Below are 23,294 nucleotides of genomic sequence, written 5' to 3'. Positions count from 1 at the left end.
GCGCCGCTTCCGTTCCTTCCCCAGGCTCCCCCGCAGCCCTGCAGTGATGGTCCCACCACCCACTGCCACCCGGGTCCCACCACCCACCCACCACCCACTGCCAGGCCCGGGACGCCCCAACCTGCAAGCTGCCGGCCCCACTGGCCTACAGTCTCCCTCTAGAACGTGGGGCCCTGCTCCCTGCTCCCCCCAGCTCCTCGATGTCCACGGGCCCCTGGGACCCTCCTTCGTGGCCCCATCCCACAGCCTGCTCCCCGGGCACCCACCTCACCCCCCGCGGTCACCAAGACAGCTGTGGAGCCCCAAACCCCAGTACCCTCCAGTGCCCTGGTGGCCGCGGGATTCCTGGGCTCCCGCTGCCTGTGACGCACTCGAGCCCTGCCAGGAAAGCCAAGCACACCCCCCTTCCCGCCCCCACCGCGCCCCTGAGCACAAAGCACGTCAGGTTTATTTAAATAAAAATTATAATTTATACAAGACTTCTTTAAACAAACAAAGTTTTCTTAAAAAAATGTTACAGGGGATTTTTCATTGGTTCTTCATACAGTACAATCCTTTCGTTGAACAAAAATGACAGCAGTAACGACTATTTACAGATCCAAAATAGACTCAAGCTTCAGACGTAGAAAATGTAACATTCCTTCTAGTTCAGTGATCAGTCATAGAAACGCAGTATCTGCCCAGATTTACACAATTCGATAGAAACGACGGCTCGCTCTGCCAGGAGGCCCGGAGCCCACGGCGGGCCCACCTTCCTCCCTGCGGGGCCTGGGCGCCCACAGAACCCGGTGCCCCCTGGGGCCGCGCTCGGCACGTGGTCAGTTTTCATCTCCCTTTCTCCTCAAAAGGGACTCAAACCAAACCACCCCCTCTGCCGAAGAGGGCGAGGCCACCCCGTGGACAGGCCACCCTTGGCGGCCCCGGGGATCACCCTGCAGCCTGTCCCCATGTGCCTCGGGCACTGAGGGACGATCTGCCGGGAGGGGGTGGGGTCCCCAGGTGTGCCCTAAACCTCCACGGGGCCACGAGAGCCGGTCCAGCTGTGTGGCAGCCAAAGCCAAGGTTTACGGCGGGCTCTGCCTCCATTGTTACGGAAGGGCGGCCCGCAGGGTCCCGCCAACAGCACGGCCGGAGCTGGCGGGTGCCACGGGCGCCCTCAGATCTCACCGACTGGGTCGGGGGTGTGCTTCATCAGGCTGGTCGGCTGGGCCCCCCGGAGGCGCTGCCCGGGCCCTGGAGCGTGGCCCTACGGTCCCCCGGGAAGCGGGGGGGACGTGAGCGATGCCACCGGGTCTCACCCAAACCAGCAAATTAGGATTAGAGCAAAGGTAAAAATTACATCTGAAAAATGATACAAAAATAAGAAAAACAGCTTGCTCTCTGTAAAAAATATAATCTTCTGTTTCTTCAAAAAACAATCCCAGTGACACCCAAAAGGACTCAGGACAAGCCAAGGAGCTGGAGTAGTCGAGTCGGAAGTACGCTGACCGCCACGATCTCAGCCTGTCCTTCACAGACGTCACAGGCCTGTCCCCACACGGCACCACCCCCGCCCCCGGCCTCCGCCACAGGAGCGCTGGCTTCCCCAGGCGTCGGGGGGGGGGGGGGGGCAGACCGGTGCCAGCTCACCCTCACCCCCCCGAGTGTGTGCCAGCACAGCTGTGTGCCCACCAGGACACCGTCGGACGTCAGGGGTGCAGGCCGCCCGGCCCCAAACCTCCGGGCTCCGCTCACGGCCACTCCCCCGAGCCGGTGCCCTCCGGAGCATCCCCGTACGGCTCCCCGGGGGGACCGGCCGCTCCTGTCCGCCCCCACCCACCCCAGAACCCCCTCCCTCTTCCGGAGGCCAGCGCCAGCCACGCAGCGGCTGATATCCATCTGACAGCAACCACGGCTTGGGGTGCCCCCAAAGGGCTTGGGACGCGTTCTGCGGGGCTCTCCAAAGGGCAAAGCGTTAAAAAGATGCGCTTCTACGGCACATCACTCTGTATCCTCATCGGTTACCACGCCCGGGACTCCCGGCGGCTCATCAGGACGGGGTGGGGGTGGGGGGCCCCGGCCCAGCCAGCCTCGCTTCCCCCACGAAGGGCAGCACAGAGCTGAAGCCGGACGGGGCCGCACCCCCGGCCCAGATCTCGCCCTGAGGACGCGCGGCTAGGGGTCTCGCCAGAGGAAAGTGCAACACCCGTTCCGGCGATCGGTGAAGGGGCCTCTGAGCTGCTCGTCACCGACGTCCTTCACCCCCAGGAGGAGGGAGTGCTTGTTCCTTAGCTATGGCTTCTGGTGTGGAAGAGCTTCAGCCTCCGGAGGGCTGGGTGCGCGGCTGGCGCGGGGGCTCTGGCCAGGCGGGGGCTCAGAAACAGCCGCTGCGCTTGGCGGTGGCTGGGGCCGGCGCGTCCTGCGTGTCCTCTGTTCCGCGGGCCTCCGATGATCCCCTGCCTCCGTGTCCACACGGTCGTGGGACACGCCTCACCCGTCAGATGGGCTGGCGCTGTCTGCGGGCCCCAACCCCTGCGTGAAGGGTCCGTAAAACGCAGGGTAAACACAATAGAAACCACAGATCGAGGGGAATTATTGCAAAAGATCAGGAGGATGTCCAAAGTTTTTCCACTATCAAATTGTTAAAAAAAACAAACGGACAAACAAGAAACCAAAGAGAACAACGACAAAAAACCTTCCAGCAAATCCCGGAAGAACGGACACTAGCTGTCACTACCAGACGCGGCTGCTGCTGTGATCTTCATGTACTGGCTGAAAATGGTCTCGAAGGCCTCGTCTCTATGCACCATGGCACCAAACACCAGCGGCTGGCGGGGAGGAAAGGCGGTGGGTGACCCGGCACGCAGCCAGGAGGACCGCCCCCAACACAGGCCCTGCCTGGCCCCAGGCCAGGTCCTAGCAGAGCCCCTCAGGGTCTGGTGCTCAAGGGCAGACCCCCCCCTCCACCCAGAGGCCGGGCTCCTGGCCTTCGGGGGGACCCCCGGCTCACCCTCCCCCGCTGCGGGCCTCAGCCCCCACCTGACCCACACCGGAGAGAGCAGTAGGGCTCCTGCAGCCGTGGGGAGGGAAGGAGGGAGGGAGGGAGGGAGGGAGGGAGGGAGGGAGGGAGGGAGGGAAGGAAGGAGGGAGGGAGGGAGGGAAGGAAGGAGGGAGGGAGGGAAGGAGGGAAGAAAGGAGGGAGAGAAAGAGGGATGGAAGGAGAGAAGGAAGGAGGGAGAGAAGGAGGGATGGAAGGAGGGAGGGAGGGAGGGAGGGAATGAGGGAGGGAGGGAAGGAGGGAAGGAAGGAGGGAGAGAAGGAGGGATGGAAGGAGAGAAGGAAGGAGGGAGAGAAGGAGGGATGGAAGGAGGGAGGGAGGGAGGGAGGGAGGGAAAGAGGGAGGGAGGGAAGGAGGGAAGGAAGGAGGGAGGGAGGGAAGGAGGGAAGGAAGGAGGGAGGGAAAGGGAGGGAGGGAAGGAGGGAGGGAGGGAGGGAGAGAGGGAGGGAGGGAGGGAGGGAGAGAGGGAGGGAAAGAGGGAGGGAGGGAAGGAGGGAAGGAAGGAGGGAGGGAAAGGGAGGGAGGGAAGGAGGGAGGGAGGGAGGGAGAGAGGGAGGGAGGGAGGGAGGGAGAGAGGGAGGGAAAGAGGGAGGGAGGGAAGGAGGGAAGGAAGGAGGGAGGGAGGGAAGGAGGGAAGGAAGGAGGGAGGGAAAGAGGGAGGGAGGGAAGGAGGGAGGGAGGGAAAGAGGGAGGGAGGGAGGGAGGGAGGGAGGGAGACAGGGAGGGAGGGGGGAGGGAGGGAGGGAAGGAAGGGGGGCGCCCCTCAGGCCCCTTAAGGCCGCAGTCCCCGGCCCACCCCAGGCTCCCCAGCTTCCCACCCAGCACTTACTTTCTGGGTTGATGGCGTTGACACGGCAATCCCCATGCCTGACCCCGGGAGGACAGAGAGGACCTTGTACTGAGGGGACGACAGCACACTGTCACCACGGGCCCCGCCCAGGACCAGGGCCAAGCCTGTCCCCATGCCCCGGGGCCCACGGACACCAAGCCCCACGGAGCCCCGGCCTTCCTGGCCACAAGAACACAGACGGACCTCGTGACTGAGAACCCAGACCTGCGAACGCCCCCTCCCGCCCCCTCCCGGAAGGGCCCAAGCGACACAGGGTCTCCCTACAGGGCACCGCACGAGCGGAACGCCCCAGCGGGGAGGCGCGGAGGGCCCAGGGCCCCAACAGCCAGCGGGGTGCCCCTGACACACCAACGAGCCCGGGTCCACCCCACAGCCCGGGCTGGCCCGTGTCCTACGCGCTGAGACCCTGGAGACGGGGAGCAGGTGGGCCCGGCCGGCCCCGCCAAGGGCGTGCGTCGGGCCCTCCCCGGGGACCACACGCACCCCGCCCACGCCACGTGACCACACCCGAGGGAAACTGGCTGAGGAAACGCTCGAGGCAGGGGGAGCATCTCGGGGCAGATACACAGTGGCTCCAGGGGCCCAGGGGCCTGACCTGGGACCCACCCTGCCGTGCTCGCCTGACCCATCCGGGGGAGAGCGCCCGGCGCAGACCCGTGAGGAGGTGGGAGAGGCCCGTCGTGGCACACGGACGCTGACGGGGGCCCAGGGGGCTCTGCGTGGAGGCCTTCCAGAAGGGGAGCCCTGCCGTGGCCAGGAACGAGGCCAGCAAAGCTCCCTGCTGGCACCAGCCTGGCGCTGTGAGCCCAGCCGCTTCACGGCCCTACGGCCCTCCTCTTCCTGACGCGGGAGGGGCCGAGGAGAAGGGAGGAGGGGGCCCAACCGACCTTCTGGATGTCTGTGATGTCCACCAGCTTGATGACTTTGTTCCTCTTGGAAGAACCAGATTTGGAGCTTTCGAAGCACAGGTAACTACCGGGGGAGAAAGAAACAGGGGCGTAACCCAGCAACCGACCGGGGATGCCCCGTCCAGGCTGCCGCCACCACGGTCCCCAGGGGGCGAGGGCGACCCCCAGAGGGCCCCTCCCACCTGTCACCGTGCACTGGCCTTTTACAGAAAACCTCCCTTTTAGAGAGAGAGTTTCAGTTTTTACAGACTAAACCCACCGCCCTACACGGAACCTGGCTGACGTCAGAAGGATGTCAGGCATCCTCGCGCTGTCCAACCAGAACCAAGAATGTCCCCGAGGCCCGTTCCTTCAGCGAGGGGCAGAGAGGGAGGCGTGGCCCGTGGCCGAGGCCGTGAGTGCGGGGGCAGGACGGCCGAGGGCCCGCGGGGCTGACAACAGATCCCACCCCGGAGCCCCTCTTCCCGCCCCTACACCTGGCGGAGGCCCCCCCCCCCCCGACCCCCAGGGGTAAGCTGTCTGTCCGGTCTCGTTCTCGGGGAGAAGCAAAGCCTTTCCCCGAAAGCAGAGCAAGTGAAGCCGCGGGCCCGCCACTCGAGGCCCGGCACCCAGCGCCGCGCGGCCGCGGCCCAGTCCCCGGAGGCACTCACTTCTCCGTCACGTACAGGACCCCGTTGCGGATGTAGTCTGTGGGCATCTTCCGGTCCCGGTTAATCAGGCAGCAGCGCCAGCCGTTCTCGCACACTAGCGGGGACGAAAGTGACCGTGACCTCCTCCTCCCACTCACCGTGGGAGCCCGTCACCCCGGGCTTTCCACAGACGCACCGACACACGCTCCCCGCCACCGGGTAATGCCCCGGGAGGAAGGCAGGGCGCCCCCCCACCCCCGCCTTCCTGGCAAGCACGTTTGCAAATCCTGGGTCTGCAGGACGAGGGGCCAGGAGGAGGTCAAAAGTCGGGTCTCAGGGCTTTCTTCCACAGCTGGTCACCACACGCTACAGACCGCCAGGCAGTTCTAGAACCCAGCTCCCTGGGCGCCCACCGGGTCAGGAGTTCAGGGCAGGCCCTTCCTGGGAGGCTGACCAGGGACCAGTGCCCCCAGCTGCCTCCCACCACACGGCTCTCCAGACAGGTCACGGCCAGGGCGAGCCGGGGCAGCACAGGTGACGCTCAAACTGGGGACGGCTCTGAGCCGCGCTCTGGGGGACCCCCTGGATTTCTGCTGCTAAACCATCTGCCGCGGGAAAGGGGGGGCCCCGTGTGGGCCAGGAGCACACCCGGCTCTCCCGCCTGCCCACCCAGAGCAGCCCTCCGAGCCCCCGGGGCTGTCCCTGCCGAGGGCCCCCAGCATAGGGGCCAACCGCCCCCCCTCCCGCCCCCCCGCCCAGGCCAGGGCGGGTCACAGACTCCGCGCACATACCCGCCAGTGGCCGCTCGTTCTCCGTCAGGTTAAAGATCTCGTGGAAATTGCCCTTCTTGGTACCATGGAAGCGACCGGTGTCCTCATCCTTGCTCAGGCCAGCAGGTGCGCTGGACACGTAGCTCCGCGAGGAGGCCGTCTGCAGCTGCCGAGGGCACACGCGTGCCCATCAGCCACGCCGGGTCGGCAGGGACTGAGGCGCGCGCAGCCCCCTGTCCTTGCCGGCTGTCATCGTACAGGAGGCACAGCCACGTGTGCCCAGATGGGGGAGTGCGGTCCCCCTAAGAGCCCCTCCAGGGGCCACCCCTCACCCCGCGAGGGCAGAACAGCCCCACCACAGCGGGGAGACCCCCCGTCTCCCCAGCAGGGTCCCCACTCCTGAAGGCCAAGCTGAGCCCGTCCCTAGCGCACGCAACCCATTCTCCACATTTCAGAAACGGGACATGGTTGAGGGACAGGCCACTGAAAGCAACATTAAAAAGTCAAATGGTGGGGCGCCTGGGTGGCTCGGTCGGTTGAGCGTCCGACTTCGGCTCAGGTCATGATCTCGCGGTCCGTGAGTTCGAGCCCCGCGTCAGGCTCTGTGCGGACAGCTCAGAGCGTGGAGCCTGTTTCAGATTCTGTGTCTCCCTCTCTCTGACCCTCCCCCGTTCATGTTCTGTCTCTGTCTCAAAATAAATAAACGTTAAAAAAAAAAATTAAAAAAAAAAGTCAAATGGTCACGACACAGCTTCCACACGGACACCGTACCCAGTCGTGCCCTGGCGGCTGGCCAGAGAGGAGACAACAGACACACGTGGGAGCGAGAGAAAAAGGGGGTCCCCGTGACGTGAGGTCACAAACACGGAGGTTGAGCAGAGCCGCAAGCAGCCACACACGGACACCCCGGTGGGGTCCCCCTTCCTCCAGGGAACCCGCCCCCTGGCTCCCCTCACTCTCTCGGGACACTGGTCAGCACTAAGTGGTCTTGACCCCCATGAAGGCCTTTTCTCCCCAACCACCCCAGGGCTAGGACGAACCCCTCGTCTCCTCCCATGCCCTCGGGGAGCCAGGCTGCCCGCCTCACCCTCACCCCCACAACCGGGGCCTGTCTGCTGGCTCAGCTGCTCGTACACACACAAGCTTCACCCCTAATAAGGAGCCCGGGCTCCCAACAGGCGTTGCTGTCCTAGAGCCTGACCCACACTGACCCAGAGCTCCCCTCCCATCAGCGGGTCACCAGACACCTTCTCCTCAGAGGACACTTACACACAAGACTCAGAAACCCAAGTCCCCTCCTTCAGGAAGGCTTCCCAGACCTCCCCGAGACCCTGAACGTCCCCCCCTCGTCCGAGACAGAGGAGAACACCTAGGCCAGCTGGTCCTCTGTGCCCCGACTTGGGACGCAGGGCCCAACACCCACAAACGCCTTCCACCGTGAACGAGAACAGGCCTGGTACTGGCATATGGGCACGAGGTAGGCCTGAGCCTCAGAGCCGGGAACGGAAGGGCTGGACAGCAGCCCCCAGGGGTCCCTCCTCCCAAGGCCCCCAGGCTCTGGGTAGCCGCGACCAACACCCTGTACTGCGCCTGCCCTTGGCCCGGGGGCGCGCCTGGCTCAAGTCTGTGGGAGGGGTCCTGAGGGGCCCTGCGGCGGGTGGGGGCCTCCAACCCCGGGGCTCGTGGGCCGTCCGAAAGAGCAGTGCCGGGTGGCAGGGAAATCCCCACAGCCCCACTGTCCCACGGGACAGACGCTGGCCTCCCCGTGCACGGGGAGCGGCAAGCGGGGGGGCCTGGGAGCCGCGGCCCGAGCCCGGCCTACCCGGCGAGACACGGCGGCGTTGGAACGCTCCTTGAGCTGCGGGTCGGTGGGCAGGCTCCTCCAGATGATGTAGGGGGTGTCGTATTTGGCTCGCAGTCTCGGGCAGCGTTTGAAGATAAAATCGATGAGGAAAAACTTGATTCCGGCGTAGAGTCCTGGGGACGGGAAGACACAGTCCCATCCCACCCGGGACCGGGACCGTGGCCACGTCCGTCCCCTCGGCACGGCGGCCCCGCACCCCGGCCCGCGGAGGACAGAGCGCCAGGGCACACGGAGGGCCTCGCAGAACCCGGGGGGGGGGGGGGGTGCTGGCGCAGGGCAGGAGAAGCAAGAGGGCCAGGAGACCCCAGCCGAAGGGGGGTCCACTCCGGCTGCTGCCAATCAACCCAGCTCCCAAACAAGTTACGACCCCCCGAGAATGACACGCAGGGACCCACTCCGGCCTGCCGCCCTCTGACCCAGTGGGCCCGCTCCCACTCGGGGTCAGAGGGTTCGCACCCCGGCCCAGGCCCCTGAGAAACGGCACCGAGGGCATTTTACTTTTGCTGGTGCCAGTCACTTCCCCCAAGGCCACGCCGTCTGCCAGCCCTGGCTTTCCTGGCAAGGCCTGCAGGGAGAGCGCCAACCAAAAAGCAGGGCTGCGGCGGCGTGCTGGGGGGCCGCGGGCAGGTGGGGACGGCCCCCATTCCACGAGACCCCCGAACCACGTGGCCGCTGTGTTCGACGACCCCGCTCGGACCCAGCCCCACCCGTGCACTGTAGCCGGGCCGGTGCCCGCTCTAGGCCAGGGACCCTAAGGCCCGAGACAGGTCAGGAGTCAGTGTCTGGCCAGGGGCAGCCTCAGGACCATGGCCTCGGCCTCAGCCTCCACACCCACCCACACCTTCCTCCCTGCCCTGCAGAGGCCGGGGGCAGGGGTCCCAGTGAACCCATGGCGGGGTTCAAGTCCTCCTGCCACCCCACGGTTTGAAATACGGACAAAGGCCACGTCCTGCACATCCAGATCTGTGGCCTGGATCCTGCACACGCCCCGCCCTGGAATTAAAACCCTCAACGCCCCACCTCCAGCTGCCCCCCCCCGCCCCCCCCCATCCCTCGTGCCTCACTTACAGCAGTATCACCTGCCCAGCAGTTTGGCACAAACCCCGACCCCGCCCTGACCATCCCGTCCATCCACAGGTCCCACCACAGCCCAAGGCCCCACAGGCCCGGCCCTCCCGCCTGCCCCATGCCCCTCAGTGCTCTCCCCGCTCCACCCCGGCCAAGGGCTGTTCTGGACCCGCACAAAACAAACCTCCGAAACCTCACCCTCTGCCCGAGCCTCTGCCCCGCACAGGACGGAGGCCGGTGCTCCCCACGACACCCCCCCCACCCCCAGCCCTATGTCTCTCTTCCCTCGGCCTGACCCCGCGCGGCCCCTGTGGGCCTTCGGGTCTACCAGCTCCTCGGGAGTAGAGTGTGAGCTTGATTTAAGAAACAACCGCCATGTGTCTAGGGTGCGATGGGCCTCGTGTCTCCCGAGTGCAAACGCCTCATGAGAAGCCATCGGATGAGGCCCAGAGGGAGGAAAGCCAGTGAGCGCGAACAGCTGGCCTCCGGGAGGCACGTGGCACGCGCTCTGGTGGGAAGCGGCCCGGGCACCCTGTGCCACACTCACCCCCGACCCGGGACAAGGCGCCTCCTTACCCAGGGCCAGTCCCACCAGGCGGTAGGGGAAGAAGCAGGAGGCGAGGAAGGCGGCCCACAGAGCGACGTACAGCTTCTGCGTGATCTCAGGCTGGACCCACATGAACAGGCTGGAAGGGAGAGCGGGGCTCAGCCGGGGGGCGGGCCACACCCCCGAGGCCGCGGGCTGGGGGCCCATCACTCACTTCTTGATCTTTTCCAGGATGTCGGCCATCTTGCCAAAGAGGTTCTGTGCGGAGAAGCCACAATCACAACAGGTCCCCGTCCACACGGCCACGTCAGGAGGGCCGGGTTCACGGGCCGGCCAGAGAGGTCTAGCCCCCGTGTGGCCATGGCCGGGTGACACAGCCACTCGTGGGCCGAAGACAGGGGGGCGGGTCCAGTGCAAAGCCCAGGCTGACGCACTGACACGGATGTCCCGGGCCACGCCCCTCCTGGAGACAGCTGGGCCCGGCGGGTAGGGGCTCCACCCTCCAGGGGGTGCCAGCCGACAGCCTCGACCGGGAGGGCCCTCCCGCCAACCAGGGTTGTCTTGGGTGCTGCCTCGGGGCCAAAGGGCAGGCTGACGGCAGGTCCGCTGACAACAGACAAGCCAGGCCTGCGGCGTTGCGGGTCCCCGCTGGGCGATGCTGGCACAGAGGCACCCCCAGACCGGACCCCGAGAGGGGGAAGTACCTGGGCTTTCTGGGCGACATCCAGGACGAGCTGGAACTTCTCAGACACAGTCAGGTCCTCCTTTGGAGGCTCCTGCAGCCAGACGGGAGAGAATTTCCTCCGAAACTGAGCAGCTCAGAGGGATGAGTCACAAGAACAGCACAGGGGCCTCCCAGCCCCGGGAACAGGGTCGCTCTGCTGCCCCCGCATGGCATGGGCTGGCTGGCCTGGCAGACACCACTCTGGTGCCCGGGAGGACGGTGGGCAGCGGCAGGGATCGCACCTTGACGGGTTGTCTTCAAACGTGCACAGAGCCCTCCGCCCCTCACTTTGCAGTAAGGGAAACTGAGGCGGGGGGGGGGGGGGCGGAGCTGACCTCATCCTGTTCGTCTGAGCTCATTCAACCAGAGCCTCCCAAGGGCGTCCTGGGCACCGGGGCCCAGCAGGCACAGGCCGGCCGCCCCCGAGACTCCCTCCCCGAGCCCTGACCCCTGTGGCACCGCTGCAGCCAGCGGCCCTACTGCCAGCTCCCGCCCATGCCTGCAGCTCCACCCCACGGCCAGCGTCTCCCTCTGGAGCAGGTCAGCGAACTTTCTGTAACGAGCCAGGGAATAAACACCTGTAGCTCCGTGGGCCACGCGGTCCCTGCCACAGCTACTAAACCCGGCCGTTGCTGCCCCAAAGCATCCGCAGCAGTGTGTACACGAAAGGGAATGGCTACACGCCAATAAAACTTTACTTATAAAATCAGACGGAGGGCCGCGAGCTTGCTGATCCCTGCTCTACACGTCCACTGGTCCAGGGAGACACCGTGACAGCCCCCTTCGTACCTCCCTCTAGCGGATCACATCCCAGCTGGGAAGGGTCAGGACAGGCCGCCAAGCCTGGGCCGGCAAGGGGCACTTGGGGTGTTGGCCGGCAAGGGGTCATAGTGTGGCCGTCCAGGGCTCTGTGCCCGGGGGATGCTGGCTTTCCGCTCCCTGACCTTGACTTGCCAGGCAGGGCTCCCCAGGGCATCCACACAGCTGCTGCTGGAGGCCTCAGGGAACCCACACTGCCAACGGGTCGAGGCCTGACCGGGTGGAGACCGAGACCTTTGTCCTCCCAGGACTTACCACGGGCTCGGACACTTCAGGCACGATGCTCCACTGTATCCTCCAGCCCCTGGTCAAGAGGAGACAATCACGGGCCTTTAACAGCTGGTGCCGTTAGAGGGAGGACCTCAGATCCCCAGCCCCGTGCTCCCGACCGGGAAGGAGTGCGGGACAGAAGGGGCTGTGGAGACCCTCTGCCGTCTGCTGCCGTGCCCACCAGGGCTGCCCCCTGGCTCTTGAGAATGGACAATTCAAGGTCACCCTCACCGGCCCCTCCTCCGGGGGCCCAGAAGCGACAGGTCTTTCAAAGTAAGTCACCACAGCAGTGACAGCAAGTACTTTAGCTGACCATGCCTCGCCTGGGCACAGAGGACGCCCTCACGAGTACGTAAAGATTTGCTTCCCTACAAAAAACATTTTCAAATGAACCAACTCAAGCAGGCACCGAGATGCAGCTAGGAACACTCGTATGCGGAAGTGTGAACTTTTGAACGGCTGCGTACAAATCTGGAACACGGGGGCTCTCCTCTGGAGGGACGTTCACTGCTGGGGCAACCGCATGTCCAGACACACCAGGCAGCCTGGGGACGGGGGGCATCCCGACCGAGCCCCCAGAAGGTGCTCACAAGGGCATGTTGCTTGGGGCTGGCGATTGCAAGGACCCTCACTCTGAATGCCAGGACCGCCCCCCTCCCCCAGGGCACAAAGACTCTGCAGCCCCATCAAGGCTCCTGGGCTACCATCCCTGAGCGGGGGCAGCTGCCCGCGGGCACCCGCCGGCCTTCCGGAAGAGCCGCCGGGGAGCTCGAAAATCACCCGCCGCGGCTCCAGCGAGCCGGGTGGGGGCGGGCATCCTCCTGGGGGCTCGGGAGCCCCGCCCCTTCACAGGACTACCCCCAGACACCTGTGTGCGAGGCGGCCCCAGCGCAGGGAGACGGCACCTTCACGTACACGGGCAAACCAGCACGCTCACCTGGCTATGAGGTAATTGAGGGATAACCTCAGAATTGCTAGAAATAAGAACATGGGGATGGCCCAGCCATGCCACACGGCATTCATGTACACCTGCGGGTAGGAGGGAGACGGTCAGGCACCCGGACAGGCCACCCCCTCCTCCTTCCCCCCGCCCCCCCGCCCCGCCAGGCCACGATGGGAGGTGGGCGCCCAGGCCCCCAGCGGCTCTCCAAAGGAGGGAGTGCGTGACGGGGAGGCCCCGGGAAGAGCTGCTTTCTCAGCAGGGGTTCCCAGGGGTGGCACCAAGGGCCGCTCTGGGTGTGCAGGGAGGGGGCGCCCCGGGGAGGCAGCTACCGGACGTGGCCCGGGATGGGCACGGGTCCCTGCCGGCCCCAGGTGCGGCTCCCCCGGGAAGAGCTCGAAGCCCCGCCAGGACTCGGCACGGCCAGGCGAGGTGGCCGACCGCTGGCTGAGAGCCCACGACGTGCCACGTGCCTGGCACACAACAGACGTTCAGACAGGGCAGAGAGTGGAGCGCAGGGGGTTTCAGGCACAGGAGGCCAGGAAGGAGGGCCTGAATGGCGGGCACGTCTCTTGGTGATAACACACAGGCAGGACCACTATCAAAGGCCTCGTGGGGCAAAGGGCCTGTGAGGGGGGAGCCTCCTGTGAAGGGGGATGAAGGCGGGGCCGGGGCCCCGCGTCCGAGTCCTATTCTCTGTAAAGGAGCAAAATGCCCTTCTCCCCCCGGAGCTGGCACCGGGCTGTGGGCTTTAGGGCAGCCTCAGAACCTTCCAAAATGCAGAGATGGGGCTGCCCCTCTCTGGCCACGGTGCCTGGCAGGCAGATGGGTGGCCTGTGTCCCCCTGCCAATGATGGGAGGGTCTCCTTGCGCGGGGCTGGGGCCAGCTACGACAGGACGATTCGGGCCGGGGGGCCGAGTCCCCTTTGCCCAGAGCAGCCCGCGATGCCGGCCTGCTGCTCTCCCACCCCTTCCCCAGGACTGGGCTCGCAGAGGCCCAGCTGGGCCCCCAGGCCAGGAGCCTCCCCCAGCCCCAGGTGCCCAGTGGGAGGGAGCTCGGTCGCCCCTGGGCAGACAAGCCTCCTCACCAGCCTCTCCCCGACTCGCCCAGGAGAGCAGACGGAGGTGTGGACAGAGGCCTGCTCCTGAGGCGCTGCCCCGGGGGGTTGTCTGGGGCTCCCCCTCCCCCGCAAGGCCCTCAAGACAACCCAGGGCCGGGTAGCAGCACAGTTCCCACTGCACAGCCAGAGCAGCTAAGGGGCAGTGCATCCCTGGGGACAGCTGGGAGACCGTGCTGGCCGCCCTGGGGGCTGGCAGACCGTCTCTGACCCCGAGGGACTCACGGTGAAGGCGATGGCGGACGTGTAGACGGAGTACCAGTCCGATAAGGCAGAGAGGTTCTTCACGAAGCTGGTGACGGGTTTGGCACCACGCTCTGGGGACAGAACGACTGCGGTGAGGCCGGCACTCAGGCACACCCCGGGGGGCAGCCAACAGCGCAAGGGGCATGAGCGCAGGGGGCCCCGAACAACCTGGATTCCTGGGGCGCCTGACCGCCAGCTGGCCTCTCCCAGCCACCCTGGTGCCACCCACCGCGCACCATCCCTGCACAAGCCGCCAGCTGGCCGCTCCCCCCCCCACGCCTGTGCCACACACGGGAGAAAGGGGGAGCCGGGGCGGGGGGGATGGTCCCTGTCATCGCCCGGGGCCTGGCCAATGCTTGGAGAAGCACCGCTTTCCACTGGGGCTTCCAGGCCTAGAGGGACACGTCCAGGCCCAGCTTGGGGACGGGCAGAGCTGGCCTCATCCTGTCCTGCTCCAGATGGATGGCGGGGGGCGGGGGGGGGGGGTGCCCGGGGGGGGTGCTGGACATGCTGCTGACGGGAGCCTTATTCCTAAGGAACCTCCAGGAACATCTTTCTGGAAAGACGTCCAGTTCAGCCCCGAGGCCCCGCTCCCCTGGCCCCACACGGCCGTGCGAGGTACTCACTTAGTCGCCTCATGTTTTCCGTCAACCTAAGAGGGAGGGAGAGAGAGGTGAGCGCCAGCACCGGCACAGCCGCATCCCCACCGCCATGTTCCACTGCCACGCGGGGAGCACAGCATGACCTGGGACGCGGGGGCCACACCAGGGGCGGATCACTGCTGATCACTAACTTGGGGGGGGTCTCACCTACGGTGCTGCCCCTTGTCTCCTGCACACATCCCAGAACCCGAGTCCCCGAGACGATGGTCCCCACATGCTGTTGTCAGGAAGCCCAGAGTGTTGAGCTGGGCGGGGAGTGGGGGGTGGGGTGGGGGTGGGGCTGCCGGTCACGTGACCCTGCTCCCACCCCTGCTCCCTGGGGAAGGGCGTGTGGCTGTGTCCTGGGACCGGCCCTGACATCAGCCACTTTGTCGCTTCGCCCCAGGCGCTGGCCTGGCTCCCCCGAGGGCCCCTCCCCCCGAGGCCCCTCCCCCCGAGGCCCCTCCCCCCCGAGGGCCCCACCTCCGGGCGCTGAGGGGCTCCTCCGTCTCCACCGTGCTCTCCTCGGGCTGGAACCGGAAGTCCTCCACGTACTCCCCAAACTTCTCGTAGAACCACTTCTGGACACGGGGGCACAGCCCCTGGCTCCGCCGGTCTGCGGGGAGGAGCTCCCGGTGAGCAACACGGATAGAGTGGGGCGTGGACACCCTGAGGCCGAGCCGGACCCGCTCCCGCCACGAGGCCCGACACGGCCACCGCGGACCCCGTGGCGTCTCTGTTGTCACACCCCCCTCCCGGGGAGCAGCTGCAGCCCCAGCAGACGGCCCGCCACCGGGGACGGGGTCGCCCTCCCTTTCTCTCTCTCTGGCTGGGGGCTCACCCCCTGGGACGCCGTGGACCTGAGGGACGGCCAGGGAACGTGTGCGCCCAGGGGTTGTATCCTGGTGGGGGCCCCAGGGAAGGACGTGGCCTTTGCCCCCCGTGACCGAGACCTTCAGAAGGGGACCCACCTCACAGATTCAGAAAACCAGGAGGAAACCACGCACCCTGAGTGCTCCGCACAGAGTCACCCGCAGGGGGCGCTGTCCCGCCACAATTAAGGAGAGGGAGGGCAGGGACGTGGTCCCATGTGACACTCTACCGGGCCAGGTCTGCACACAGAGGCCGCCCAGGCACAGGGAACAGAGGTCTCGGGGAGGAAAGGAACGGGGAGCGTCTGGGGGCCTCTCACCCCTCCCTGGAGCGGGACTGTGCTCAGCACACGCAGAGGTGGGCAAAGCAGTGAATGCTACAGCCACCTGGACGGCTGGACAGCAGCCATGGACACTACGTGACCCGATGGGACCGCCTGCGTCCCCATGAAACCACACTATGGATGCTCAATTGTGAAATCCACATTCCTTCCATTTTTTTCCAGCCGTTTAAAAATGCAGAAACCTTTTTTTTAAAACTGTGAAGTCAGACAGGGGGCTCCGGTATGCCAACCCCCAGGTCTACGTCGGGCCTGTGGCCTGGACAGGCTTCAGGCGCTGCTCACCCCTCCGTGCTGGCCGCGGGGCGGGGGGCACCACGCAGAGCACCTGTCCCCTCCTCCCACTGCCCCTCCCTCTGCCCACACACCGCACCGGTGACGAGGGCTACCGAGTGGACCTCGGCTGGGGACCCAGAGCGTTGGGGTCTTTCCGCCCTTCACTTCTCTGACACTCCCCACGTGTGCAGGGGACTCATCAATCACGGTGTACAGCCGGGACCTCGGGGTCTCTCCTGCCGCTCCTGGCTTGAGCGTGGAGGGGCCCGGGGAGACGGTGACCCAAGGGGCACAGCAGCCGGCCCTGTACCTGGACCGGCCTACCTGCACGTCCCCGCTGGAAGACAGGACCTGTCTGGGCCTCCACGTGGCGGGTGCCCCTTGAAGGGGCTTTCCCTCCCGGGTCTCGGTTTCCTGAGCTGTATGTGAGACAGGCCTGACCCCGAGGCCCTGCCAGCGTGACTCTGAGCTCCCGGCACAGAGGGGGTGCTCACGAGTGGTCAGCCTGTGGGAACGGGTCCTACGTCAGGAGACGGGAGGGCCAGGCCCACCCCGGGTCAGATCCCTAGACAGCTGGACAGAAAATCCCGTTTCCTCCCAGGACATCGTTAGGAAGGACAAAGGGTAGAGCGAGATAAAGAACAGGGCTCGGCAGGGGGGGAGGTGCAGAGAAGAGGCTTGTGTGTCCTGACCCAGGGAGGGGCCCCCAGGTCAGTGGCCGAGAGGCCAGTGTGAGGACGACACTACTTCTCAGTCAGGAGGGGCTGGAGCGGGTGCCGCGCGGCATCTTTACAGAAAAATGAAATCACATCTCATTTGCTGTGACCGCTCGCCAGCTCACAACCGGAGACGCCCACGGGGGCCCGACGCAAGGAGACCCCACGTGGGCAGGTGTGCCCAGGAACAGGCCCAGCCCCCACCCCACCCCGGCCCGGCCCGGCCGCCCACGGGGGCCCTACCTGCTCCGTTATTGACCTGGGCCTGCCCCTTCGGAGGCTGCTGAGCCGTCGGCTCCTCGGTTCTTAAAGGGAGGGGAGAAGGGGCAAGAGTCCTGTTAGTTCCAAGCGAGCCCGGGCTCTGCAAAGTCCTGGCACTCAGGGAGCCCACCGCACTCAAGTGTGCCTTCCAAGCAGCTGGGCTCCACTGGGACCTGACGACTCAGACGTCGTGACGGTGTCCGGGCCTCACAGAGTCGCGTTCGTGACGGACACGTTTTTTTTGCTGTTTTTTTAATAACCGAGTAATCGCTGATAAACATGCAACCCTTTCCTCTCCTATTAACACATCTGCTTTTTTTTTTAAGTTGATTTGTTTATTTTGAGAGAAAGCAAGTGCGCGGGGGGAGGGGCAGAGAGGGGGAGAGACAGAATCCCAAGCAGGCTCCGCCCTCGGCACAGCCCCATGTGGGGCTTGGACCGTGAGATCCTGAGCTGAGCCGAAGGGTCAGACACTCAACCGACTGAGCCACGCAGGCGCTCCTAACACATCTGTTTCCTTATTAAGTTCCGAATAAATACCCCTTACGCTAACTAACTAGCATGCTAATGAAAAGACACTTATCAATGCACGCACTCAGCAAGCCCCGTGCAAGGCCACAGGCTGGGTGATGCCCGTGCCAGCCACCTGCCTGGCTTCCTGCCCCTGTGGCCCAGCCACAACGGATCACGGCAGTCCCCCGGCCTCAGAGCCCTCGCCTGGAGTTCTGTCTACCTGCCAGATCCTGACCACTGACCTTTCAGCCAAAGGGCCTGATGGAGCTGGCCCAGCCCCCAGCCCCCAGCCCCCAGCCCCCGGGTGGTGCTTTGGCCAGGCAGCAACGCACTGTTCCTGTGGCTCCCAGGCCAGCAGGGACCCCAGGATGTGGGGAGGGTGGAGCCCCAGGCAGAACTCAGCAGGGGCTTGGGGGGCGGGGTGGAACACAGAGGACTCTTTCAAGATAGAGATGCCAGGCCTGGGAGACCCTCAGCTTCGGGGAAGGATGAGGGGCGGTTTCTGCTCTGTTCACATAACGGGATTTCACGCCACACTTCCGTGAACCGACCTGGTTTGCGGGCTTGAAAGCCGCGACTGGAATCTGGAACAGGAGGCGCAGGGGACGAGCTGGACGGGAGACAAGCAGGGTGGGTGAGGCCTGCAGCCTCACTAGGCAGTGGGTGAGGAACACACGAGACAGAGGTGGAGTCCCAGAGAAGGGAGCCACGGTCAGGGAGGAGGGGGCCGGGCGGCCCAAACAGCCGCCCACGCCCAGAGCTCCCACCGACAGGGGTTTACTGGGAACAGGAGAGGCGCCCAGGACCCGACGGAGTGCCTTCCATTCCCAGGCACGGGTGACGGCCTCAACACCAGGATGTCTCCGGTGAACCTGGAGGTTCCGGAAGCCGCAGCCCACCTGAGAAGCGCTAACAAATGTGCTCCTGCCGAGCCCGGGTCCAGGCGTGCACTGCAAAGGACACGGCCCTGCCTGAGCCACAGGTGGGCCCGGGGTCCGGGTGGCCGGTGGCCGCTTTCTGGGGCCCTGGGCTCGGTTTACACAGGCACTAACTGACTTTTCTAACACGATTACCTGCTAGAAACAAACAGCCATTTCAACAGTAACGGGCCGCGTGCCGCCCCCTGGGAGAGGCCAGAGGACACGGGTGTGGGTCTCCGGGCGACACGTCCCACCGGACCTGGACTGCTGTCGGTGCCTGTTACGTGCACGGGACACAGGAGACGGCGGGCAGCGGGGAGATGGCGCATCAGGAGATCGCAGCCTAAGACGTTGGGGCGCCCGGTCCCACCCGCAGCTCCCGGTCAAGGGGGACACCAACAGGGTGACCTCAGGGAAACAAGAGCCGTGTGACCTCAATCGGAAAAAAGGAGCCTTGGATTTCTAACACCCGTGGACTCACTCAAATGTTCCGGAACAACCTGTGCTAATGCTCGATGCTCGGCCAACAAGGCTGGAGTGGAATGTGCCTGAATTGCTTTTTGGAAATCCAATTTCCTGATCCGCAACCCATGCGAGGCCAGAGGGCACTGAGGCCCGGGAGGTTCCAAGTGTGATGCCAGGGCCGGGCGCCAGGCTCACTCTGCCCCCGACCCTCCCTGGGCTGGGGGGTCCATCTCACCCCACACACAGAGCAGCCCCCGCCAAGGCTCAGTATGGCCTGGGGCCCAGCACAGGAGCGGCCCGAGAGGAGAGCCTGAGGCCGGGGTCCCAGGCAAGGCCTGGCCACAGACGGGCACAAGGCGGGAGGGCAGTGTTTCTACGTGGCTTTTGGACCCCGAACTGGAAAAGGCCTTTGCCTACTGATAAATAAGCTTTAACCGAGATGGTTTTTCAGAAATTCTCTTTAAAACCAAAACAGAGGTTTACATAAACCTAATCCCCAGGTTTCAATCCTACAGCTCATCTGCAGCTTGGGTGGGTGGGTGTGTGTGTGTGTGTGTGTGTGTGTGTGTGCGCGCGCGTGCAGGGGCCCCTCCACATGCTCACCCACCAGGGACGGCCCACGGCCACCCCCACACAGACATCAAGATGACGGTGTGAAAGGTCATCACTTGTGGGACGCGCAGCTGGTTAAGCGTCCGACTCTTTGATTTCAGCTCAGGTCATGATCTCAAGGTTCGTGAGATCAAGCCCCATGCTGGGCTCTGCGCTGACAGCACAAAGCCTGCTTGGGGTTCTCTCTCTCCCTCCCTCTCTCTGACCCTCCCTAGCTCATGCTTTCTCTCTCTCAACATAAACAAATATTAAAAAAAAGAGAGAGAGAGAAGTCATCTCTTGCATGAAACCTGCTTCTCCCTGTACCTCCCCCTTCAGGCCTCAGTTTCCAAAAGGTTCCTAAACCCCACCCCCACAGAAAGCAGGGGAGCAGCCCCACAATGCACCCCAGAACCCTTAGCTTCCTGGGTCCTGGCCTGGATGTTCCTTAACTATAATCACCCAGCTGGTCCCCAAGCAGACCTGTGGGAGACTGGTCCCTCTGCGTCCTCAGAACTGGGAGGGGACTTTGGTGAAGGACTGGGGAGTGAGGCTGGGCGGGGGCTGGGAAACGGACAGAGCAGACACGTGGGCAAACACCACTCAAGGCCACCGGGGGACCTGCAGCCTCCAGCCAAGGGCTCCGGGCGAGGCTGGACCCAAACACGCATCTGCCCCAGACAGAAGTGCGTTCTGTCGGGGAGACGGTGCTGTGACGCGCCACAGAAGGCTGGCCGTGGCCGGCAGGCCAAGAAGGCACCCGGGGACAGGGCCAGTCCCTGGATCTCCCAGCATCCGTCCAGGTCAGGTGACTCGCTGCACCTCTTTGCATAATTAAAACGTAATTGAATCTTTGCATGTCTACAGATTTCCACGTAAGAAAGTTCAGCATCAGGTAAAGTCCTGGCTGAGGCCCATGTGCCGATGTCTGGGACGGGGCCCCGGCCTTGCAGCCGGGGCAGAATGCAAAGTCGGGTGGGTCCCTCCCCTGACAAGCTCGAGGCCTCCCCACCCCAGGGAGTCCCGAAGAACCCTGGAACAGCCACACTGACCTGCGGGGACAGGCAACACAGCCCGATTTCAACGCTGCCCAAAAGCACACACGAGTTGTCCTCAATGCCTGCAGAGCAGGGTAAAGACCCTTCCTCCAAAGACAGCCAGGTGCCCCCAGCTCCCGGGAGCTGACCACCAACGGGTAAGACCTGACAGGAAGCCAGCGTCTGGCCATCGCCTTCCCACCGACTAAACCCCGTGCACGGGGCACCTGGAGCCTGGGGGGGATCCTTGGAACCAGAGCTGGTGACAACGCTCGGTAACAACAATGCACTCGCCCACCCCACAGAGGAACCAGCTCTTGGCGGGGATGTCCCAGCAGCGGCCTCGTCCGCCAGGCTGCCAGCCTGCAGGGACAGGGAGAGGACGGGTCTCCGAACGTGCAAACACCCCCCGGAATGACCCGCTTCTCGCTGGTGGCACCGTGAGGCAGGGGCCCAGCTCTCGCGGGCAGAGGTGGGGAGTGCCGAGGGGGCCACGCGCCAGGGACAGCTCCACCCACAGCAGGGCCCACACCATCCCCCCCAGAAGCCGGGGCGTCACCTCCAGAACGGAGGGGCGCTGCCGGGATGAGGGTGACCCTCCACGGCGGGCGAACCCCGAGGTCGCTGCGTGCGGCAGGTGGCTCAGGAAGGGGTCCCGACCCCCGTGGCGGCTCGGGGGCAAGGAGGCGCCCGCGGGGGCAGCGGGGGGCCTCGGCCCCCTCCTCACCTGGCCTTCAGCACCTCCTGGACCTTCTGCTCCAGCTCCATCCGCCGCTGCCGCTCCCGGTCCAGCTCCTGCCGAAGCATCTCCGAGTTGGTTTCTTCCCTCAGCTTGCGGAGCTCCTCCTCTGCAGGGAGACAGCTGCCAGGTGACCATCGCCCGGGTCCACCCTGCCCCTCGACGGCGCGGACACCACGGGAGGGCTCGGACACAGGGCTCGGCCCGCGGCTGCCGGGCCACGGCGGCTCTCCTGCTCCGCCACGGGGCGGGGGACGCTGCAGGCGGGACTATTAACCGGGGCTCCTCTCACACGGTGGGGGCAGGAGCTGGCGCAAAGCAACGGCGAGGAGTCCGGTGCGGACCAGACGCGGGAAAGGCAGCTCGCCAAATCACTGCACCCACAGGATGCCCCAGCGGAAGGGATCCCGGGGACACCTGGCCACCCCACCGACGTCGCCTGGACGCACACGTGCACTAGGTGTGGCCGGGAGGCCGCGGCCACAGCGCGGAGCTCCTACGATGGGCAGACGGGTGGCTCCCGCCCCCCGGGGTGCTGGGCCGGCGGGGAGCTCCTGCCATCAGCCAGGACCCGGAGGGGATGGACATCAGGGCCGCAGGTCCCTTGTCTCGGGAACAGCCTTGCAAAGGCCCTGAGGCAGAAGCGGCCCACGGGCCGAGGGGAGGAGTCACAGATGAGATGGGGGGCCGGGCGCACAGAGCCCTGGGAGCCAGAATGAGGACCTGACGTTTCCTGGCAGGGGTGGAAGCCGAAGCCATGTACGTGTGGTTTTAACTAGAGTATGTGGTAAGCTGGGTAACGGTCCACAAAGATGTCCCAACCTGATTCCTGGCACCTGGGACTATGTCCCTTCGTGGACAAAGCAGCCCTGCAGATGTGATACACGTACGGACCTTGAGATGGAAAGCATCCTGGTTATCCCAGCAGACCCAAACTGCCATCATGTAAACTCCCAAGAGGCAGCAGGAGAGTCAGAGGTTAGAGAGAGGAGACGCTGGCAGGTGCCAGGCCGCTGGCCTTGAGGGTAGCAGAAGGGGCCAGCGGCCAAGGACCGCCGCTTTCTCGAAGCCAGTGAAGTCGAGGAAACAGATTCTCCCCTAGGGCCTCCAGGGGAACACGGCCCTGCCAACGTGGGACCCTCGGCTTGGACTTCTGGCCGCCAGAATTATAAGAGAGTAAGTACGCTATTTTAAGCCTCTCGGTGTGTGGAAATCTGGTGCAGCAGTGAGAGGAAACTCCCACGGAGTGGGGCACGCACGTGTGCACAGACCCTAAGCGCACGCACGCCTCACTGCGCGAGCGCACGGCGGACACCCAGATCCAGACACGACACACTTCGGGCCACAGAGGCCCCCGCACCTGCCATCTGGCTCCGCCCCGTCCCCAGTGCCCAGGGGCGACCGCCAGCTAGCTTCTAGGCACAGGCGAGGCCTCCCCCTTCTGAGACTGTGTGTAACGAGGACGAGGTCTCAGCTCGGGCAGCCAGGACGAAATAGCACAGGCTGTGGGGCCTGAACAACAGACGGATTCCTCAGGGCTCGGAGGCCGGCAGGCTGAGGCCAGGGTGCCCGCCGAGCCCGGGGGAGCCACCTTCTCACCATGTCCTCACGGCACGCAGAGAAAGGGCGCCAACCCATGCTGGGGGCTGGGGGCTGGGGGCCCCACCCGGGTGACCTTGTCTAACCCTGACCACCTCCCAGGGGCCCCACCTCTAACCCCCCACCCCCACCCCGCCCACCCTGAGGGCGAGGCCTTCAACACACGAATCTGGGGGGATGCAGACATTTGGTCCACAGCGGCTCACGGGCCCCGGCTGTCTCTGCCCCCCTCGGAGCGCCTCCCCCACCGGGTCCCCCACAAACACCTGGGGAGCGACAGCCGGCCGCGGGCAACTGGTTCAACTCTCGAGGGCTGTGCCGACTCTCGTATCACGGCAAAATGCAGGAGTCCCCCTGAAAATCCTCAGCTCCCGCATTTCCCAGTCACGGTGGAGACGGCCCTCTCGTTTCTGAGCTGGACACGCGGTGGACCTGCTCTCGTCACAGCCCCACGATGGCACGGAGCTCGGCCGTCTCCACTCTGCCCCTGGACCCCAGCCCTCACTTCTCAAGGCTCTGCATCGTCTCCTAGA

At 65.2% G+C, this 23,294-nt stretch overlaps 1 protein-coding gene across 6 annotated transcripts in view; it reads right to left on the bottom strand.

The window, feature by feature from the left end:
* Positions 1–446: 446 nt before the first annotated feature.
* Positions 447–23,294, bottom strand: part of GRAMD4 (GRAM domain containing 4) — a 74,826-nt gene continuing 51,978 nt past the window's right edge. For 5 of the 6 annotated variants that reach the window (XM_045464518.1, XM_045464521.1, XM_045464520.1 and 2 more), the window contains exons 4-19: positions 21,151–21,271; positions 16,880–16,941; positions 14,915–15,047; positions 14,417–14,442; positions 13,770–13,861; positions 12,424–12,515; positions 11,472–11,520; positions 10,378–10,449; positions 9,888–9,931; positions 9,703–9,812; positions 8,017–8,171; positions 6,216–6,360; positions 5,446–5,539; positions 4,775–4,859; positions 3,867–3,935; positions 447–2,807 (exon numbers count right to left, since the gene is read on the bottom strand). In XM_045464518.1, coding sequence (XP_045320474.1) covers positions 2,703–2,807; positions 3,867–3,935; positions 4,775–4,859; positions 5,446–5,539; positions 6,216–6,360; positions 8,017–8,171; positions 9,703–9,812; positions 9,888–9,931; positions 10,378–10,449; positions 11,472–11,520; positions 12,424–12,515; positions 13,770–13,861; positions 14,417–14,442; positions 14,915–15,047; positions 16,880–16,941; positions 21,151–21,271 — 1,454 coding nt within the window. In that variant the 3' untranslated portion in view covers positions 447–2,702. The remainder of the gene's footprint in view (positions 2,808–3,866; positions 3,936–4,774; positions 4,860–5,445; positions 5,540–6,215; positions 6,361–8,016; positions 8,172–9,702; positions 9,813–9,887; positions 9,932–10,377; positions 10,450–11,471; positions 11,521–12,423; positions 12,516–13,769; positions 13,862–14,416; positions 14,443–14,914; positions 15,048–16,879; positions 16,942–21,150; positions 21,272–23,294) is intronic. The other variant, XM_045464522.1, reaches the window with a different exon arrangement.

Source organism: Leopardus geoffroyi, chromosome B4 (assembly GCF_018350155.1).
Source record: "Leopardus geoffroyi isolate Oge1 chromosome B4, O.geoffroyi_Oge1_pat1.0, whole genome shotgun sequence".
In the NCBI taxonomy this organism is placed as follows: domain Eukaryota; kingdom Metazoa; phylum Chordata; class Mammalia; order Carnivora; family Felidae; genus Leopardus; species Leopardus geoffroyi.
This window is presented reverse-complemented; position numbering and strand designations above follow the sequence as displayed.